Source organism: Bombina bombina, chromosome 5 (assembly GCF_027579735.1).
Source record: "Bombina bombina isolate aBomBom1 chromosome 5, aBomBom1.pri, whole genome shotgun sequence".
NCBI classification, from domain to species: Eukaryota; Metazoa; Chordata; class Amphibia; order Anura; family Bombinatoridae; genus Bombina; species Bombina bombina.
Window position 1 is genome coordinate 107,697,548 of NC_069503.1, and position 19,861 is coordinate 107,717,408.

At 37.8% G+C, this 19,861-nt stretch overlaps 1 protein-coding gene across 1 annotated transcript in view; it reads left to right on the plus strand.

Annotated features, from left to right (window-relative positions):
* The window catches only part of LOC128661367 (uncharacterized), a 145,430-nt gene that overhangs the window by 50,315 nt on the left and 75,254 nt on the right, over window positions 1-19,861 (plus strand). Inside the window, exon 3 of the mRNA XM_053715631.1 lies at window positions 4,166-5,397. Coding sequence (XP_053571606.1) covers window positions 4,166-5,397 — 1,232 coding nt within the window. The remainder of the gene's footprint in view (window positions 1-4,165; window positions 5,398-19,861) is intronic.

Genomic DNA, 19,861 nt, shown 5'->3' on the forward strand with positions numbered 1-19,861 from the left:
GTATTTGAAGGTAAATATCACAAATTCTTTGCTTCACTAAAGGATATGAATATTCATTCCTGGAGTGAAACAAAACGACAGTGCAGAAAAGAATTCGGGCAACATCGCACTAAAACTGCAGTGAAAATAGCTGTATATGGTTTAAAATGTGGTGCAAATCAAAGCCCCATAGAGTTCCTTTCCATACTGAAAAATGCGTACAGTATGGCTGAAGATAATCCCATATTTGAATGCTCAGATTTTGTGAGTTTATTTTTTGAAGCACTGCCCGCACCCATCAAAATTAATTTAGCTAGAGATTTTGCTTAGAACTGCTCATTGGAATGGCTCATCAAAGAGAGTACAAAGTTATACTCTATTCAGCAGTCCAGTGAACAGTGGGTTTAAGAGGGAATCAAAACCCACAATTGTGGCAGAAACTAGGCTGTCACCTAGCCCCCTCAATTTGGAGTCTAAAAAGAAAACCTATGCAGAGGTGGCCAGAGGAAACTGGCCATCCCCACAGAGGTTTAACTCTACCCCTCCCCCAACACGGACTGAGGCGCAGAGAGACTAATACCCAAAATGGGGGACATACTCAGGTAAATAATTACTCCAAAAGAGAATACCCACAAAATAATTGGTATCCCCGCAAGGGTAGATACAATAAGTGGCAAAGATATTCTCAGGGTAACAAGACACCCCAAGTAAATAGTGCTCCCCAAAATACTAACGCTGAACAAACTGAACCCCAGGGACAACCACGCCAGGATAGAAACAGTGGCCCTGATTCTGAGGGAACCCAATGGTCCAGGAATCACTGCTATGGGGCATCAAGAGAGAGGCCCAGGAGTAGAGGTAACTTGTACGATCAAGTAGATCACTTTAATACTCAGTTAAATCGGTTGAGCGAACAATTTGCTAATATGAGTCAACCTTTTATGGCTCAGCCACCGAACAATCCTTTTTTAGGGGTACAGCCAGTTGTCAGCAGTGGGCCACAGGCACAGTCATAAATACTGCAGTATCACCTGAAAGGGAGGGGAGAGAGATACCAAATGAAGTGATAAATGTCAATAATGGTACTAATCATGTTCTCTTGAATATGAGTAAGTAGAGCGCTGGAAATGGGAGATACCAAACACCTCACTGGAGGAAAAGATCCTTCTATCTTTTTGAATAGATTCAGAGAGTATGGGATGGAAGTGAGGGCGCTAAAAAATCTATAATCTGTAATTATCATCTGGAGAGGAAGTGAAACACTATGTAAGGAGTTCATAGAACACATCAACACCAATAATTATAACCTAAAATTTACGTCAAAAATAGTTACTACACAAATAGAGTTTCTGGATTTGATTTTATATATTGATGAACATAATAAGGTAGCAGTGAAGAATTTTAGAAAACCAACTGACAAGAATGGGTTTCTCAACGCTAGCAGTGGCCATTTACCCAGATGGAAGACTAACATTCCTCTGGGGCAATACCAAAGGGTGAAGAGAAACTGCACCAAAACAAGCGATTACAATCAAGAGTGCGCTCTACTAGACTCCAGATTCACTGAAAAAGGCTATTCCATTGAGCTATTAGAACAGGCCAAAACTAAAGTTTCTCTAATGGACAGGAAAACTCTTTTACTCCCCACTGATAAGTTAAAACGAAGGAGCCAATCAAATACATTAAACAATGTCAGATTCATCACAACATACAGTCAGGGCTCCAGAGAAATACAAAACATCCTAAAGAAACACTGGGGTGTTTTAAAGGCAGATCCTATATTGGGCGATGTTTTACCAGATCACCCATTGGTAACTTTCAGAAAAAATATGGATTTTAAAAACATTTTAGCACCCACAAGATTGCGTAACTTCAATAAACCTGGTATAATTAAGGATAAAACACACTGGTTACAACAAAAACCCGGCACCTACAAATGTGGGGTATCAAGATGTGGCATGTGCCAATATGTAAATAGAGAGATTACCTTTACCAACTCAGGGGGTGACATTACATTCAAACAGAAATATAAGAGCAACTGCAGTACCACCTATGTAGTTTACTTGCTAAAATGCAGCTGCAATTTGATTTACATAGGAAGAACCAAAAGAAATATACGTACAAGGCTGGGAGAACATGTCAATAATATAAAAAATGGCCTCATGACACACAGTGTGCCAGAACATTTCAAATTACATCATAATTCAAATCCTGCATCCCTTAAAATCCAAGTCATAGACTGGATACCCCCCAATATATTTCCAAACAGGCTTCTAACACTCAGACGCAGAGAATCATGGTGGATTTACCAACTTAACACCATGCAACCATCAGGTCTAAACCTAGAGTTAGACCTGCAAGCTTTCATGTAGCTTTACTTTTAAAAAAAAACGTGTTTTTTTAAAAAAAAAAAAAAAAAAAAAAAAAATCAGATTTTTAATTTTAGTGTATACAACTACAAATTGTTTTTAAGGTTCTTTCTAGTTTCTAACAAACAAGGTTTTTTAACATAAAGTTTATTGTCTATTTTCTTATCTATGTTCATATTTTAATGTTTACTATAGCATTCAAGGTGGTAACACTGAACAAATCCTATATGTTTTTCAAACATACAATAATGCAAAGCTTTAACAAGCTCACCTGCCAATCAGTATCACCACACTCTGACTGGCTGGTAACTAATCATGCAATTAATGGTCCCTTTTATAAAGCCGGTAGGCACCATGCTTGCAACACTTCTAATTTTTCATCTCTTGAGAAAGTCTGGGCGTCCTCAGATGAAACGCGTAGAGTTTGTTTCATAGCTGTATGTTATATCATCACACAGTTTGGATGTAAAGATACCTTTATATGCAGATTTTATTTGTGCCTCTTGTAAGTAGCCATTTGTATGTGTGCACTTACACTGAATTAAAGAATACTACACTTGAATTGGGCTGCGCCTGTCTTTGCTTTCTTTTCACAGACTACTACCTGCTGGAGGTGTTTGGAGAATACACCCCCCTTTGTCTCAGGCAGCGCTTATCACTACAGTGACACAGGAAGCAGACTATCACTGACACCTGCAACACGCTATTACAGTGGATCTACTTCCTGCTCAACAGAGCAACCGGCTTTTCTACAGCTCACAGACTTAACCCAGGAACGTAAGCGCCCCTCAGTTTTTCAGTTTTTCTGTTTTTCTACACTAACTTTTTCCTAGTCCTTTGGGGCTGCTACATCTCCCTGGGAGTATACCTCTAAATGCCAAGTGACTGAACTTTATGTATATACTGGCAGACATTGTCCATCACGAACTTTAATTGTGGCAAGTTTGTTATGCCTTCAATATAACACATTTCTTCTTTCAGCGTATCTATTATACCTTTGTAATTTGATTATATTAACACTTGCATATCCGTTCTGTTTTGTTGGAACCGCTCGTTGAGAATTTACGTTTAGTGTAAATGTACCAATAATCCAGCGTTTTTCTCTTTTCCAAGTTTTTGGTTCCTTGTACTGCGGTCACCACTTGCATATCCTAATTGTCACATACCTGTGTATTTTGTGTTTTGAATATACCGATACTCGTATATTCAACCTGCTCTGTCGGGACCGTTTGTCAGGAGCTTGTGTATAGCGCAGTGATCCAGCATCCCTGATATTTTGGTTTGTTTGTGCTGCGGTCACTACTCACAGAGCCTAATCGCTCCTTTAGTACACAACCGCTGCATCGCTCAGTGAGTATCTTGCTTTTAGTCACGTACTAGTACCTAAGAACAGGATCTAATAAGGTGCATATTCATTTGTAGTGGCGATTATTCGTCATTTCATGTTGTATTTGTTATTTACATTTTTATTTACTTCAACTAACTTTGAACAATTTTAATCTATTTTCATCTTAACAGAGGGTTGCACATAAGTCTTGTTGTTATTATCACTGTATAGTGCCAACTGAAACCAACACTTAGGTAGGAATAAGCCTTTTTAATTCAGTATTCCCTCATTCAGCTGTTTTCATACAAGTATATAATTTGCAGATTCCAACTTATTGGTGCCATACTAAATACAAATAGGGGGAGAAGCCCAGGTAGCTCATATTGAAGTTCAAATTGCTAACAGGTACATATAGAAACTTATCTGTTTTTCACATATTTCACACGGGTGTTCATTTTTCCTCATATATCATATCATTGGCATCTCTTAGATACTCACTAACCAACTACATTGCAGTTAGACACCTCCAGGCAGCCATGAATAATTTTGAATTCGGTGACTGCCCGGATAGACATCTGAGAAAGAGGGCACTGAATTTACTTAATCAGACTAACATTGTTTCAACTAATTCTGAAAACTTTGACCCAAATGCCTTATTTAAAGACCTAGAGAAACTACTAAATAATGACACCAGAGAATGGCAGGACCTAGTGTTGCTTGATAACTATGTCTTACATGACATAGTCCCCAGGGGACTTAGGTTGTATAAGAAACCAGCCTTCGAACTAGAGGAGGTAGAATTTAGCACAGAGTGGGACAAAGCGTTCCATGACTGCTCACTCACCTTAATTAAAATCCTCATCAAATATAGAGAATATAAACTGGACAAAATTAAATTAGATTTAGATAAATTGTTCCCTAAAATTCAGAACTTTCAGAATATTGATCATTGGAAGAAACTCAATGATAGTATTCAAGAAAGAAATAATAAATATGGGTCTGACCTAATGAGTGCAAAATATAAAAAACTTTGCAGAGACATGGAAGACTATCAAAATGATAGGGTCTACACTTATAAAACAAAAGAAATCACTCATACCATATCTGATAATGATACTAGAAATGACATATGTGAACAAAGACCTCTCAATCATTACACTAGAAATCCACACATAAATCGCAATACATACCAGACCCAACAGAATGAAAACTACAATAGACACTCAACTGAAAATCACAATAAAGGCCATCAACAAACTATACAACACAATGGACAACAGAGTTTTAATACAAGCTCACACCCATCAAATAGTAAAAGAAATCAAAACATTAACACTGTCAATAGGCCCCTTTCAGTCCCCCATACAGGTGGTAACACAGAACACAGAAATGATAATCATCAATTTAACAACAATCATTATCGTGATAATAAAAATGGCAATTTTAGGAGAAATTCCAACACAGGAAACCACATTACACATCATACTACAAATACAGGCTTCCACACTGCCAGGAAGGAATCCTGGCGAAGCAGAAATAATTCCAGCTGCTTTACTCCACCATATCTTAAAGAATCTAGATTCAACATTCCAACCACAAATAGATTCAATACTTTGGAGCACTTAGGAAATGGCAACTCAAATACAGTTCTAAAGCCCAACTGGCAAATACAGGGGGTGAAACCTAAGTTCACACATTCAACACATAATACATCCAATCAAGGTAATAGAAGCCACCAATTGCATTTTTTAGATCTCGCCACTTCCCCAACAGGAAGATTTCGAAACCAGACACACGAAAACACAATAGAAAACCCAAGGCTTTTGCCAGGCAAAAGAAGAAGAGCAAGCGGGGATGTAGAGGGGGGAGAAAGATCCAACTTCTCAAACACAAAAAGAATGAGATGGATAAAAATAAAGCTAATATATTCAATCTTTCCACTGTACCATTGGGCAATAAAGAAATTAATCTTTTGGCGAAAGGCCTCAATTTTGCCCCCAAAAAAGCCCCAAATAAATTTCAGACTTACATAGATATACAAAAATATATTAGAAACCTGACCCTAAAAAGGTATTTCTTTCATGTAATTAACAAGAGTCCATGAGCTAGTGACGTATGGGATATACATTCCTACCAGGAGGGGCAAAGTTTCCCAAACCTTAAAATGCCTATAAATACACCCCTCACCACACCCACAAATCAGTTTTACAAACTTTGCCTCCAAGGGAGGTGGTGAAGTAAGTTTGTGCTAGATTCTACGTTGATATGCGCTCCGCAGCAAGTTGGAGCCCGGTTTTCCTCTCAGCGTGCAGTGAATGTCAGAGGGATGTGAGGAGAGTATTGCCTATTGAATGCAGTGATCTCCTTCTACGGGGTCTATTTCATAAGGTTCTCTGTTATCGGTCGTAGAGATTCATCTCTTACCTCCCTTTTCAGATCGACGATATACTCTTATATTTACCATTTCCTCTACTGATTCTCGTTTCAGTACTGGTTTGGCTTTCTACAAACATGTAGATGAGTGTCCTGGGGTAAGTAAGTCTTATTTTCTGTGACACTCTAAGCTATGGTTGGGCACTTTATTTATAAAGTTCTAAATATATGTATTCAAACATTTATTTGCCTTGACTCAGAATGTTCAACTTTCCTTATTTCCAGACAGTCAGTTTCATATTTGGGATTATGCTTTAAATTATCATATTTTGTCTTACCTCAAAAATTTGACTTTTTTCCCTGTGGGCTGTTAGGCTCGCGGGGGCTGAAAATGCTTCATTTTATTGCGTCATTTTTGGCGCGGATTTTTTTGGCGCAAAAATTCATTTCCGTTTCCGGCGTCATACGTGTCGCCGGAAGTTGCGTCATTTTTTGACGTTATTTTGCGCCAAAGATGTCGGCGTTCCGGATGTGGCGTCATTTTTGGCGCCAAAAGCATTTAGGCGCCAAATAATGTGGGCGTCTTATTTGGCGCCAAAAAATATGGGCGTCGTTTTTGTCTCCACATTATTTCAGTCCCATTTTCATTTGCTTCTGGTTGCTAGAAGCTTGATGTTTGGCATTTTTTTCCCATTCCTGAAACTGTCTTATAAGGAATTTGATTTATTTTGCTTTATATGTTGTTTTTTCTCTTACATATTGCAAGATGTCTCACGTTGCATCTGAGCCAGAAGATACTACAGGAAAACCACTGCCTGCTGGATCTACCAAAGCTAAGTGTATCTGCTGTAAACTTTTGGTAGCTATTTCTCCAGCTGTTGTTTGTAATAATTGTCATGACAAACTTGTTAAAGCAGATAATATTTCCTTTAGTGATGTACCATTGCCTGTTGCAGTTCCCTCAACATCTAAGGTGCAGAATGTTCCTGATAACATAAGAGATTTTGTTTCTGAATCCATAAAGAAGGCTTTGTCTGTTATTTCTCCTTCTAGTAAACGTAAAAAGTCTTTTAAATCTTCTCTCTCTACAGATGAATTTTTAAATGAACACCATCATTCTGATTCTTTGGACTCTTCTAGTTCAGAGGATTCTGTCTCAGAGATTGATGCTGATAAATCTTCATATTTATTTAAGATGGAATTTATTCGCTCTTTACTTAAAGAAGTACTAATTGCTTTAGAAATAGAGGATTCTAGTCCTCTTGATACTAATTCTATACGTTTGGATAAGGTTTTTAAAGCTCCTGCGGTTATTCCAGAAGTCTTTCCTGTTCCTAATGCTATTTCTGCAGTAATTGCTAAGGAATGGGATAAATTGGGTAATTCATTTACTCCTTCTAAACGTTTTAAGCAATTATATCCTGTTCCGCCTGACAGGTTAGAATTTTGGGACAAAATCCCTAAAGTTGATGGGGCTATTTCTACCCTTGCTAAACGTACTACCATTCCTACGTCAGATGGTACCTCGTTTAAGGATCCTTTAGATAGAAAAATTGAATCTTTTCTAAGAAAAGCTTATCTATGTTCAGGTAATCTTCTTAGACCTGCTATATCATTGGCTGATGTTGCTGCAGCTTCAACTTTTTGGTTGGAAACTCTAGCGCAACAAGTAACAAATCGTGATTCTCATGATATTATTATTCTTCTCCAGCATGCTAATAATTTCATCTGTGATGCCATTTTTGATATTATTAGAGTTGATGTTAGATTTATGTCTCTGGCTATCTTAGCCAGAAGAGCTTTATGGCTTAAGACTTGGAATGCTGATATGGCTTCTAAATCAACTCTACTTTCCATTTCTTTCCAGGGAAACAAATTATTTGGTTCTCAGTTGGATTCTATTATTTCAACTGTTACTGGTGGGAAAGGAACTTTTTTACCACAGGATAAAAAGTCTAAAGGTAAAAACAGGGCTAACAATCGTTTTCGTTCCTTTCGTTTCAACAAAGAACAAAAGCCTGATCCTTCGTCCTCAGGAGCAGTTTCAGTTTGGAAACCATCTCCAGTCTGGAATAAATCCAAGCCTGCTAGAAAGGCAAAGCCTGCTTCTAAGTTCACATGAAGGTACGGCCCTCATTCCAGTTCAGCTGGTAGGGGGCAGGTTACGTTTTTTCAAAGAAATTTGGATGAAATCTGTTCACAATCTTTGGATTCAGAACATTGTTTCAGAAGGGTACAGAATTGGTTTCAAGATGAGACCTCCTGCAAAGAGATTTTTTCTTTCCCATGTCCCAGTAAATCCAGTAAAAGCTCAAGCATTTCTGAATTGTGTTTCAGATCTAGAGTTGGCTGGAGTAATTATGTCAGTTCCAGTTCCGGAACAGGGGATGGGGTTTTATTCAAATCTCTTCATTGTACCAAAGAAGGAGAATTCCTTCAGACCAGTTCTGGATCTAAAATTATTGAATCGTTATGTAAGGATACCAACGTTCAAGATGGTAACTGTAAGGACTATATTGCCTTTTGTTCAGCAAGGGAATTATATGTCCACAATAGATTTACAGGATGCATATCTGCATATTCCGATTCATCCAGATCATTATCAGTTCCTGAGATTCTCTTTTCTAGACAAGCATTACCAATTTGTGGCTCTACCGTTTGGCCTTGCTACAGCTCCAAGAATTTTCACAAAGATTCTCGGTGCTCTTCTGTCTGTAATCAGAGAACAGGGTATTGTGGTATTTCCTTATTTGGACGATATCTTGGTACTTGCTCCGTCTTTACATTTAGCAGAGTCTCATACGAATCGACTTGTGTTGTTTCTTCAAGATCATGGTTGGAGGATCAATTTACCAAAAAGTTCTTTGATTCCTCAAACAAGGGTAACCTTTCTGGGTTTCCAGATAGATTCAGTGTCCATGACTCTGTCTTTAACAGACAAGAGACGTCTAAAATTGATTACAGCTTGTCGAAACCTTCAGTCACAATCATTCCCTTCGGTAGCCTTATGCATGGAAATTCTAGGTCTTATGACTGCTGCATCGGACGCGATCCCCTTTGCTCGTTTTCACATGCGACCTCTTCAGCTCTGTATGCTGAACCAATGGTGCAGGGATTACACGAAGATATCTCAATTAATATCTTTAAAACCGATTGTTCGACACTCTCTAACGTGGTGGACAAATCACCATCGTTTAATTCAGGGGGCTTCTTTTGTTCTTCCGACCTGGACTGTAATTTCAACAGATGCAAGTCTCACAGGTTGGGGAGCTGTGTGGGGATCTCTGACGGCACAAGGAGTTTGGGAATCTCAGGAGGTGAGATTACCGATCAATATTTTGGAACTCCGTGCAATTTTCAGAGCTCTTCAGTTTTGGCCTCTTCTGAAGAGAGAATCGTTCATTTGTTTTCAGACAGACAATGTCACAACTGTGGCATACATCAATCATCAAGGAGGGACTCACAGTCCTCTGGCTATGAAAGAAGTATCTCGAATTTTGGTTTGGGCGGAATCCAGCTCCTGTCTAATCTCTGCGGTTCATATCCCAGGTGTAGACAATTGGGAAGCGGATTATCTCAGTCGCCAAACGTTGCATCCGGGCGAATGGTCTCTTCACCCAGAGGTATTTCTTCAGATTGTTCAATTGTGGGGGCTCCCAGAGATAGATCTGATGGCCTCTCATCTAAACAAGAAACTTCCCAGGTATCTGTCCAGATCCCGGGATCCTCAGGCGGAGGCAGTGGATGCATTATCACTTCCTTGGAAGTATCATCCTGCCTATATCTTTCCGCCTCTAGTTCTTCTTCCAAGAGTAATCTCCAAGATTCTGAGGGAATGCTCGTTTGTTCTGCTAATAGCTCCGGCATGGCCTCACAGGTTTTGGTATGCGGATCTTGTCCGGATGGCATCTTGCCAGCCATGGACTCTTCCGTTAAGACCAGACCTTCTGTCACAAGGTCCTTTTTTCCATCCGGATCTGAAATCCTTAAATTTAAAGGTATGGAGATTGAACGCTTGATTCTTGGTCATAGAGGTTTCTCTGACTTCGTGATTAATACTATGTTACAGGCTCGTAAATCTGTATCTCGAGAGATATATTATAGAGTCTGGAAGATTTATATTTCATGGTGTCTTTCTCATCATTTTTCTTGGCATTCTTTTAGAATACCGAGAATTTTACAATTTCTTCAGGATGGTTTGGATAAGGGTTTGTCCGCAAGTTCTTTGAAAGGACAAATCTCTGCTCTTTCTGTTCTTTTTCACAGAAAGATTGCTATTCTTCCTGATATTCATTGTTTTGTACAAGCTTTGGTTCGTATAAAACCTGTCATTAAGTCAATTTCTCCTCCTTGGAGTTTGAATTTGGTTCTGGGAGCTCTTCAAGCTCCTCCGTTTGAACCTATGCATTCATTGGACATTAAATTACTTTCTTGGAAAGTTTTGTTCCTTTTGGCCATCTCTTCTGCTAGAAGAGTTTCTGAATTATCTGCTCTTTCGTGTGAGTCTCCTTTTCTGATTTTTCATCAGGATAAGGCGGTGTTGCGAACTTCTTTTGAATTTTTACCTAAAGTTGTGAATTCCAACAACATTAGTAGAGAAATTGTGGTTCCTTCATTATGTCCTAATCCTAAGAATTCTAAGGAGAAATCATTGCATTCTTTGGATGTTGTTAGAGCTTTGAAATATTATGTTGAAGCTACGAAATCTTTCCGTAAGACTTCTAGTCTATTTGTTATCTTTTCCGGTTCTAGGAAAGGCCAGAAAGCTTCTGCCATTTCTTTGGCATCTTGGTTGAAATCTTTAATTCATCTTGCCTATGTTGAGTCGGGTAAAACTCCGCCTCAAAGAATTACAGCTCATTCTACTAGGTCAGTATCTACTTCCTGGGCGTTTAGGAATGAAGCTTCGGTTGACCAGATCTGCAAAGCAGCAACTTGGTCTTCTTTGCATACTTTTACTAAATTCTACCATTTTGATGTATTTTCTTCTTCTGAAGCAGTTTTTGGTAGGAAAGTTCTTCAGGCAGCGGTTTCAGTTTGAATCTTCTGCTTATGTTTTTTGTTAAACTTTATTTTGGGTGTGGATTATTTTCAGCAGGAATTGGCTGTCTTTATTTTATCCCTCCCTCTCTAGTGACTCTTGTGTGGAAAGATCCACATCTTGGGTAGTCATTATCCCATACGTCACTAGCTCATGGACTCTTGTTAATTACATGAAAGAAAACATAATTTATGTAAGAACTTACCTGATAAATTCATTTCTTTCATATTAACAAGAGTCCATGAGGCCCACCCTTTTTTGTGGTGGTTATGATTTTTTTGTATAAAGCACAATTATTCCAATTCCTTATTTTATATGCTTCGCACTTTTTCTTATCACCCCACTTCTTGGCTATTCGTTAAACTGATTTGTGGGTGTGGTGAGGGGTGTATTTATAGGCATTTTAAGGTTTGGGAAACTTTGCCCCTCCTGGTAGGAATGTATATCCCATACGTCACTAGCTCATGGACTCTTGTTAATATGAAAGAAATGAATTTATCAGGTAAGTTCTTACATAAATTATGTTTTTTTAAAAAACACACCCAGAATCACACCAACATTACCCATCACCTTGGATCATTCTGACCAATCTGCTTTGGCGACACTCAACGAATTAGACACGGGGGTGACTCTAACTAATACATTGACCCAAAATCAATCAGATTTGCTTGATCTCAGCACACATGACCTTGAGGAAAGTATCAAACACAGTGAATTTAAACGTAAATCTAGTTTTTACCCATACACCTCCCAAGGCCAATTTGTAAATACTTTCAATAAACTAATATGTGATGATCTCACTAAACTTTGGGAAAAGAAAGGAGACAATTGGATACATAAATATAATGATAATTTAACAATAAGTGAAAGAAAAACACTCAAAAATCTAGAAAATAATCATAATATTATTATCAGGGCAGCGGACAAGGGTGGTGGGGTGGTTATACAGAACAGAGAAGACTATCTTAAAGAGGCTTCCAATATATTAAATGATCAAAGTACATATAAAAAATTAAACTTTGATCCCACCCTTAAATTTAAAAAGGAACTCAATATTATTTTGAAAGAAGCAAAAAATAACAACATACTTAATAATGATGAATTCAATTTCTTAACAGAAAACCACCCCACCATACCCACGTTTTATCACCTTCCCAAGGTGCATAAAACCCTAATATCTCCACCAGGTAGACCCATAATTTCTGGGATTGGATCACTAACTAACAACTTATCTGTATACATAGACCATTACTTACAGCCTGTAGTACAATCCACCAAGGCGTACCTCAGGGACACAATCCACACTATCAACACATTTGAAGGGTTAGATTGGTCTAATGACTTCCTGTGGGTATCTTGCGACGTATCGTCGCTATACACTTGTATACCGCACGACCAAGGAATTAAGGCCATTAAAGAAATACTCATTGAAGATTTCTCACCCCACCAACACCTTCAGTTCATTTTAACAGGCATTGAATTTATACTTTCACATAATTATTTCACATTTGATAAACAGTTTTACAGACAGATACAGGGCACTGCGATGGGGACCACATTTGCCCCATCGTATGCCAATCTCTACATGCATCATTTTGAGAACAATCACATTTGGACAAATAACCCTTATTACAGTCACCTAATACGTTATTTCCGGTATATAGATGATGTAATTATCATCTGGAGAGGAAGTGAAACACTATGTAAGGAGTTCATAGAACACATCAACACCAATAATTATAACCTAAAATTTACGTCAAAAATAGTTACTACACAAATAGAGTTTCTGGATTTGATTTTATATATTGATGAACATAATAAGGTAGCAGTGAAGAATTTTAGAAAACCAACTGACAAGAATGGGTTTCTCAACGCTAGCAGTGGCCATTTACCCAGATGGAAGACTAACATTCCTCTGGGGCAATACCAAAGGGTGAAGAGAAACTGCACCAAAACAAGCGATTACAATCAAGAGTGCGCTCTACTAGACTCCAGATTCACTGAAAAAGGCTATTCCATTGAGCTATTAGAACAGGCCAAAACTAAAGTTTCTCTAATGGACAGGAAAACTCTTTTACTCCCCACTGATAAGTTAAAACGAAGGAGCCAATCAAATACATTAAACAATGTCAGATTCATCACAACATACAGTCAGGGCTCCAGAGAAATACAAAACATCCTAAAGAAACACTGGGGTGTTTTAAAGGCAGATCCTATATTGGGCGATGTTTTACCAGATCACCCATTGGTAACTTTCAGAAAAAATATGGATTTTAAAAACATTTTAGCACCCACAAGATTGCGTAACTTCAATAAACCTGGTATAATTAAGGATAAAACACACTGGTTACAACAAAAACCCGGCACCCACAAATGTGGGGTATCAAGATGTGGCATGTGCCAATATGTAAATAGAGAGATTACCTTTACCAACTCAGGGGGTGACATTACATTCAAACAGAAATATAAGAGCAACTGCAGTACCACCTATGTAGTTTACTTGCTAAAATGCAGCTGCAATTTGATTTACATAGGAAGAACCAAAAGAAATATACGTACAAGGCTGGGAGAACATGTCAATAATATAAAAAATGGCCTCATGACACACAGTGTGCCAGAACATTTCAAATTACATCATAATTCAAATCCTGCATCCCTTAAAATCCAAGTCATAGACTGGATACCCCCCAATATATTTCCAAACAGGCTTCTAACACTCAGACGCAGAGAATCATGGTGGATTTACCAACTTAACACCATGCAACCATCAGGTCTAAACCTAGAGTTAGACCTGCAAGCTTTCATGTAGCTTTACTTTTAAAAAAAACTTTTTTTTTTTTTTTTTTTTTAAAAAAAAACACAATATCAGATTTTTAATTTTAGTGTATACAACTACAAATTGTTTTTAAGGTTCTTTCTAGTTTCTAACAAACAAGGTTTTTTAACATAAAGTTTATTGTCTATTTTCTTATCTATGTTCATATTTTAATGTTTACTATAGCATTCAAGGTGGTAACACTGAACAAATCCTATATGTTTTTCAAACATACAATAATGCAAAGCTTTAACAAGCTCACCTGCCAATCAGTATCACCACACTCTGACTGGCTGGTAACTAATCATGCAATTAATGGTCCCTTTTATAAAGCCGGTAGGCACCATGCTTGCAACACTTCTAATTTTTCATCTCTTGAGAAAGTCTGGGCGTCCTCAGACGAAACGCGTAGAGTTTGTTTCATAGCTGTATGTTATATCATAACACAGTTTGGATGTAAAGATACCTTTATATGCAGATTTTATTTGTGCCTCTTGTAAGTAGCCATTTGTATGTGTGCACTTACACTGAATTAAAGAATACTACACTTGAATTGGGCTGCGCCTGTCTTTGCTTTCTTTTCACAGACTACTACCTGCTGGAGGTGTTTGGAGAATACACCCCCCTTTGTCTCAGGCAGCGCTTATCACTACAGTGACACAGGAAGCAGACTATCACTGACACCTGCAACACGCTATTACAGTGGATCTACTTCCTGCTCAACAGAGCAACCGGCTTTTCTACAGCTCACAGACTTAACCCAGGAACGTAAGCGCCCCTCAGTTTTTCAGTTTTTCTTTAATTGTTGAGTGTATCCTCAAAATTTAGTGGTAATTACGGTGTTAATGTTTTAAAGTGTTAATATTTATAAAGTGCGTGCTGTGCATGTGTTTATTGATTCCCAGACTAAAAGTGTGTTATAATACATAAAAATTGATGGCGATGATGTAAAAAATACTGGTGATGTTGTAAAAAATATGAATGAATAGCTCCTGCTATAATTAATATGTGTATCCTCAAAATATAATAGTGAACTAAGTGTTAATATTTATAAAGTGCTGATATTTATAAAGTGCGTGCTATGCAAATATTTATTAATTCACAGACTAAAAGTGTATTATATATAAATTGATGGTGGTAATAACTAGTTCCACAATAAACCTTAAAAATTAAATAATATTTATTATTTCTAACATTCAGTTTAAAAAGTGGCAGCTAACGGGGACGTCTCCCCAAAATTAATAGAGAATTTTTTGGTTTCAAAAACAATTAGAATAGCATGCAATCTTAAAATATATAGAGCAGATATAACAATGTATATGCAGTATCGGAACAAATGGTAAGATTCAACAATCTGGATATAGCGAAAATATATTTACTGCTACAAGAGGTCAACAAAAATTATCACCACCTAAGTGGTATCACAAACTTAGTTTGTCGTGGTTAAGAAGCAGTCCTCTGCCAACTCAGGCATGTTATGTTTTAAAGTATACTTTGAAAGACACCTTTGATACAAGTTACCTTAACTTCTTTAAGCGTGGCTGTTACATTCGTTACTTTCTTGTTTTGTGTGGTGATTCAAAGACGCGGCCTGCAGATATCCTATTTCAATATCAAGGATTTTCGTGTTGGTATTAAAAAGTTCTTTATTTCCAAAGTAGTACATCAAAACATCCTGCACTTAGTGCTTTGCACGCAGGGGAGATGTGGCTTTAGTACAAGATCAAGCGATGAATAGTAATATGATGAATGGTAATGTGATAGTAACCCGGGTTAACAAAACCAAATGTGATTATTCCAAAATGAACAAGTGAAAGTTCCACAAGTGTTAATCTCAGAAATAAGTCCCAAAGATCAACGCGTTTCGCTCTATACAGAGCTTTATCAAGATGCTTCTGACTGGGACTGTGTGGCTTTTTAAAGGTGTTACAAGAACCTGATTGGTTAAACTTCACTTAATTTAAGGTGGATTCTATGGTAACTCATACAGGTAACATTTCTTCATGTCTTCTTCATTCTAAAATCCTTTAAGGTGGAAATTTATCTTCTTATTCACAACTGTACACATGACAGGTTTTTTTCTTTTAAAGTTATGATGTTGGTTATTTGGGAGTTCATTCCTGATTTCTCTAACATTGATGTGTCCGGTCCACGGCGTCATCCTTACTTGTGGGAATATCTCTTCCCCAACAGGAAATGGCAAAGAGTCCCAGCAAAGCTGGCCATATAGTCCCTCCTAGGCTCCGCCCACCCCAGTCATTCTCTTTGCCGTTGCACAGGCAACATCTCCACGGAGATGGTTAAGAGTTTTTGGTGTTTAAATGTAGTTTTTTATTCTTCTATCAAGTGTTTGTTATTTTAAAATAGTGCTGGTATGTACTATTTACTCTGAAACAGAAAAGGATGAAGATTTCTGTTTGTGAGAGGAAGATGATTTTAGCAGACAGTAACTAAAATCGATTGCTGTTTCCACATAGGACTGTTGAGATGAAGTAACTTCAGTTGGGGGAAACAGTTAGCAGACTTTTCTGCTTAAGGTATGACTAGACATATTTCTAACAAGACTGTGTAATGCTGGAAGGCTGTCATTTCCCCTCATGGGGACCGGTAAGCCATTTTCTTAGTCTCAAACAGAATAAAGGGCTTAATATGGGCTATAAAACTGGTAGATACTTTTATGGGCTAAATCGATTGCTTTATTTGGACATTTTATACATGTTTATGCTGATAATTCACATTTATAAACTTGGGGAACGTTTTTTAACGGCAGGCACTATGTTAGACACCTTTTCCAGTCAGGGAGGGCCTTCCCAGTTGTAGGCTGAGCCTCATGTTCGCGCCATTACTGCGCAGTTGTTTTTGAGAGCAAGATATGCAGATGCATGTGTGAGGATCTGAAAGTAGTTGGAAAAGTTTCTAGAAGGCGTCATTTGGTATTGTATTCCCCTCTGGGCTTTATCTGTCTTACTACACAAAAGACTGGCAGCTGTGCCAGATGTTCAAGCATTTGTTCAGGCTCTGGTTAGGATCAAGCCTGTCTACAGACCTTTGACTCCTCCCTGGAGTCTAAATCTAGTTCTTTCAGTTCTTCAAGGGGTTCCGTTTGAACCTTTACATTCCATAGATATTAAGTTACTATCTTGGAAAGTTTTGTTTTTGGTTGCTATTTCTTCTGCTAGAAGAGTTTCAGAGTTATCTGCTTTGCAGTGTTCTCCGCCTTATCTGGTGTTTCCACTAGGGCTGTGGCTTCCACATGGGCCTTCAAGAACGAGGCTTCTGTTGACCAGATATGTAAGGCAGCGACTTGGTCTTCACTGCACACTTTTGCCAAACTTTACAAATTTGATACTTTTGCTTCTTCGGAGGCTATTTTTGGGAGAAAGGTTTTGCAAGCCGTGGTGCCTTCCGTTTAGGTAACCTGATTTGCTCCCTCCCTTCATCCGTGTCCTAAAGCTTTGGTATTGGTTCCCACAAGTAAGGATGACGCCGTGGACCGGACACACCAATGTTGGAGAAAACAGAATTTATGCTTACCTGATAAATTACTTTCTCCAACGGTGTGTCCGGTCCACGGCCCGCCCTGGTTTTTTTAATCAGGTCTGATGAATTATTTTCTCTAACTACAGTCACCACGGTACCATATGGTTTCTCCTATATTTTTCCTCCTGTCCGTCGGTCGAATGACTGGGGTGGGCGGAGCCTAGGAGGGACTATATGGCCAGCTTTGCTGGGACTCTTTGCCATTTCCTGTTGGGGAAGAGATATTCCCACAAGTAAGGATGACGCCGTGGACCGGACACACCGTTGGAGAAAGTAATTTATCAGGTAAGCATAAATTCTGTTTTCGCTCCTCTCAGATTGTTAACCATAAATTGTACATAACCATGCTATAAAAGACCAGATTAAATGTAAAAACCACTTATCTTCTGATTTGCAATTATTATAATGAGTATGAATAACCAACTGTTTTATAGCCGCATTTCAAACTATATCTAAAATGTTCTATTAAAGAAAACAAACCTACTTACTTAATTCTTAATGTTATACATAATGGATATAAGACCAAGTAAAGTTAACATTAATTATGGTTAACAGAATTGTTTGTTATCTGCTAATAATATGTTCAACCTATCAATAATGCTAATATATTAAAACTATGGATATATATGGATCTATTCAAGTGTTATTCAAAGAGGAAAGGTCCAATTCAGAATTTAGACCTTTTGGAAATAGTGTATCATATTTATAAATTAGTTCTGCTTCCTTTATCAACAATTTATTTTCTATGTTTCCTCCTCTCCACTGTTTGTGTACTTTCTGTATTCCCCAATAACTCAAATCTTTAGTATTGCCTCTATGAACTGTTTTAAAGTGTTTGTACAAATGAGTGTCTTCAAGGCCATTTTTCATACTATTTAGATGTTCTCTAATTCTGTCTCTTACCATTCTTTTTGTTTCTCCAAAATAGAAGAGATTACATGAGCACTTTAGAACATAGATCACATTTGTGTGGGTGCATCTTATAATATCTTTTATGACAAATGTTTTTTCTGAATCATTTATCTGTATGTTTTTTAGTTTATTACTGTGGCTGCAGGCCTTACATGTATAACATTAGCTTTAAAATAAAAATAAACCCTAAGCTAGACACAATGTAACTTTATTTTATAGGTAAGTATTTAGTTTTAAATATGAATTATTTAGGTAATGATAGTAATATTTATTTAGATTTATTTTAATTATATTTAAGTTAGGAGATGTTAGGGTTAGACTTAGGTTTAGGGGCTAATAAATTTAGTATAGTGGCGGCAACTTTGGGGGTGGCAGATTAGGGGTTAATAAATGTAGATAGATGGCGGCGATGTTAGGGGTGGCAGATTAGGGGTTAATAATATTTAACTAGTGTTTGCGATGTGGTAGTGCGGCGGTTAAGGGGTTAATATGTTTATTCTAGTGGCGGCGATGTCCGGATCTGCAGATAAGGGGTTAATATTTTTATTTTAGTGTTTGCGATGCGGGAGGGCCTTGGTTTATGGGTTAATAGGTAGTTTATGGGTGTTAGTGTACTTTTTAACACTTTAGTTATGAGTTTTATTTTACAGCTTTGTAGCGTAAAACTCGTAACTACTGACTTTAGAATGCATTACAGATCTTGGCAGTATAGGCTGTACCGCTCATTTTTTGGCCTTCCAGGACAATCTTGTAATACCGGCGCTATGGGAGTCCCATTGAAAAAAGACTTTATGTAAATTGCTTAAATTGATTTGCGGTATGGCCAAAAAAGTGTGTGGTACAGCTTTTTTGCCAAGACTTGTAATAGCAGCGGTAGGTGAAAAAGTAGCGTTATGACCCATAACGCTGCTTTTTCACTCATAATGCAAAACTCGTAATCTAGCCATCTGTTAGTGAAGGGGTTAAATATGAGCACTGAGAAGCTCTCTGTGCTGGTGAAGGGGTTAATACAAAATGCAGCTCTCTTCTCAGTGCTAGTGAAAGTGCTAATATTAGGGTGACCACATATCCAAACTGCCATTCAGGGACGCCCCCCCTGGGACGCCCTGCCCCCTTAAATTAGGAAATCTTTTATTAAGGCAATACATATTTAGGTTGTAACTTTTTTTCCCCCCATAGGATTGTATTATCTGCTTGCTTAGAATTCTTTTATTTTGTTCTTGTTTTAAATTGTCTTATTTATATGTGGATGTTAATAATAAAATTGTTGAACGTTTTTTCATGAACTTGTATCAATAAATACAAGGAGGAATTAATACTACCATCTAATTCATAAAAAGGTGTCAAATAACCTTCAAGCTTCTCACCCACGCATTCAAGGCCCTCCACAACATCGGTCCCAAATACTTGAACCACTGCGTTACCTTCTACACCCCTACCAGACAACTTCGATCGGCCGACCAAGCCCTCGCTGTCATCCCCTGCATCAGGAAAACCACAGCGGG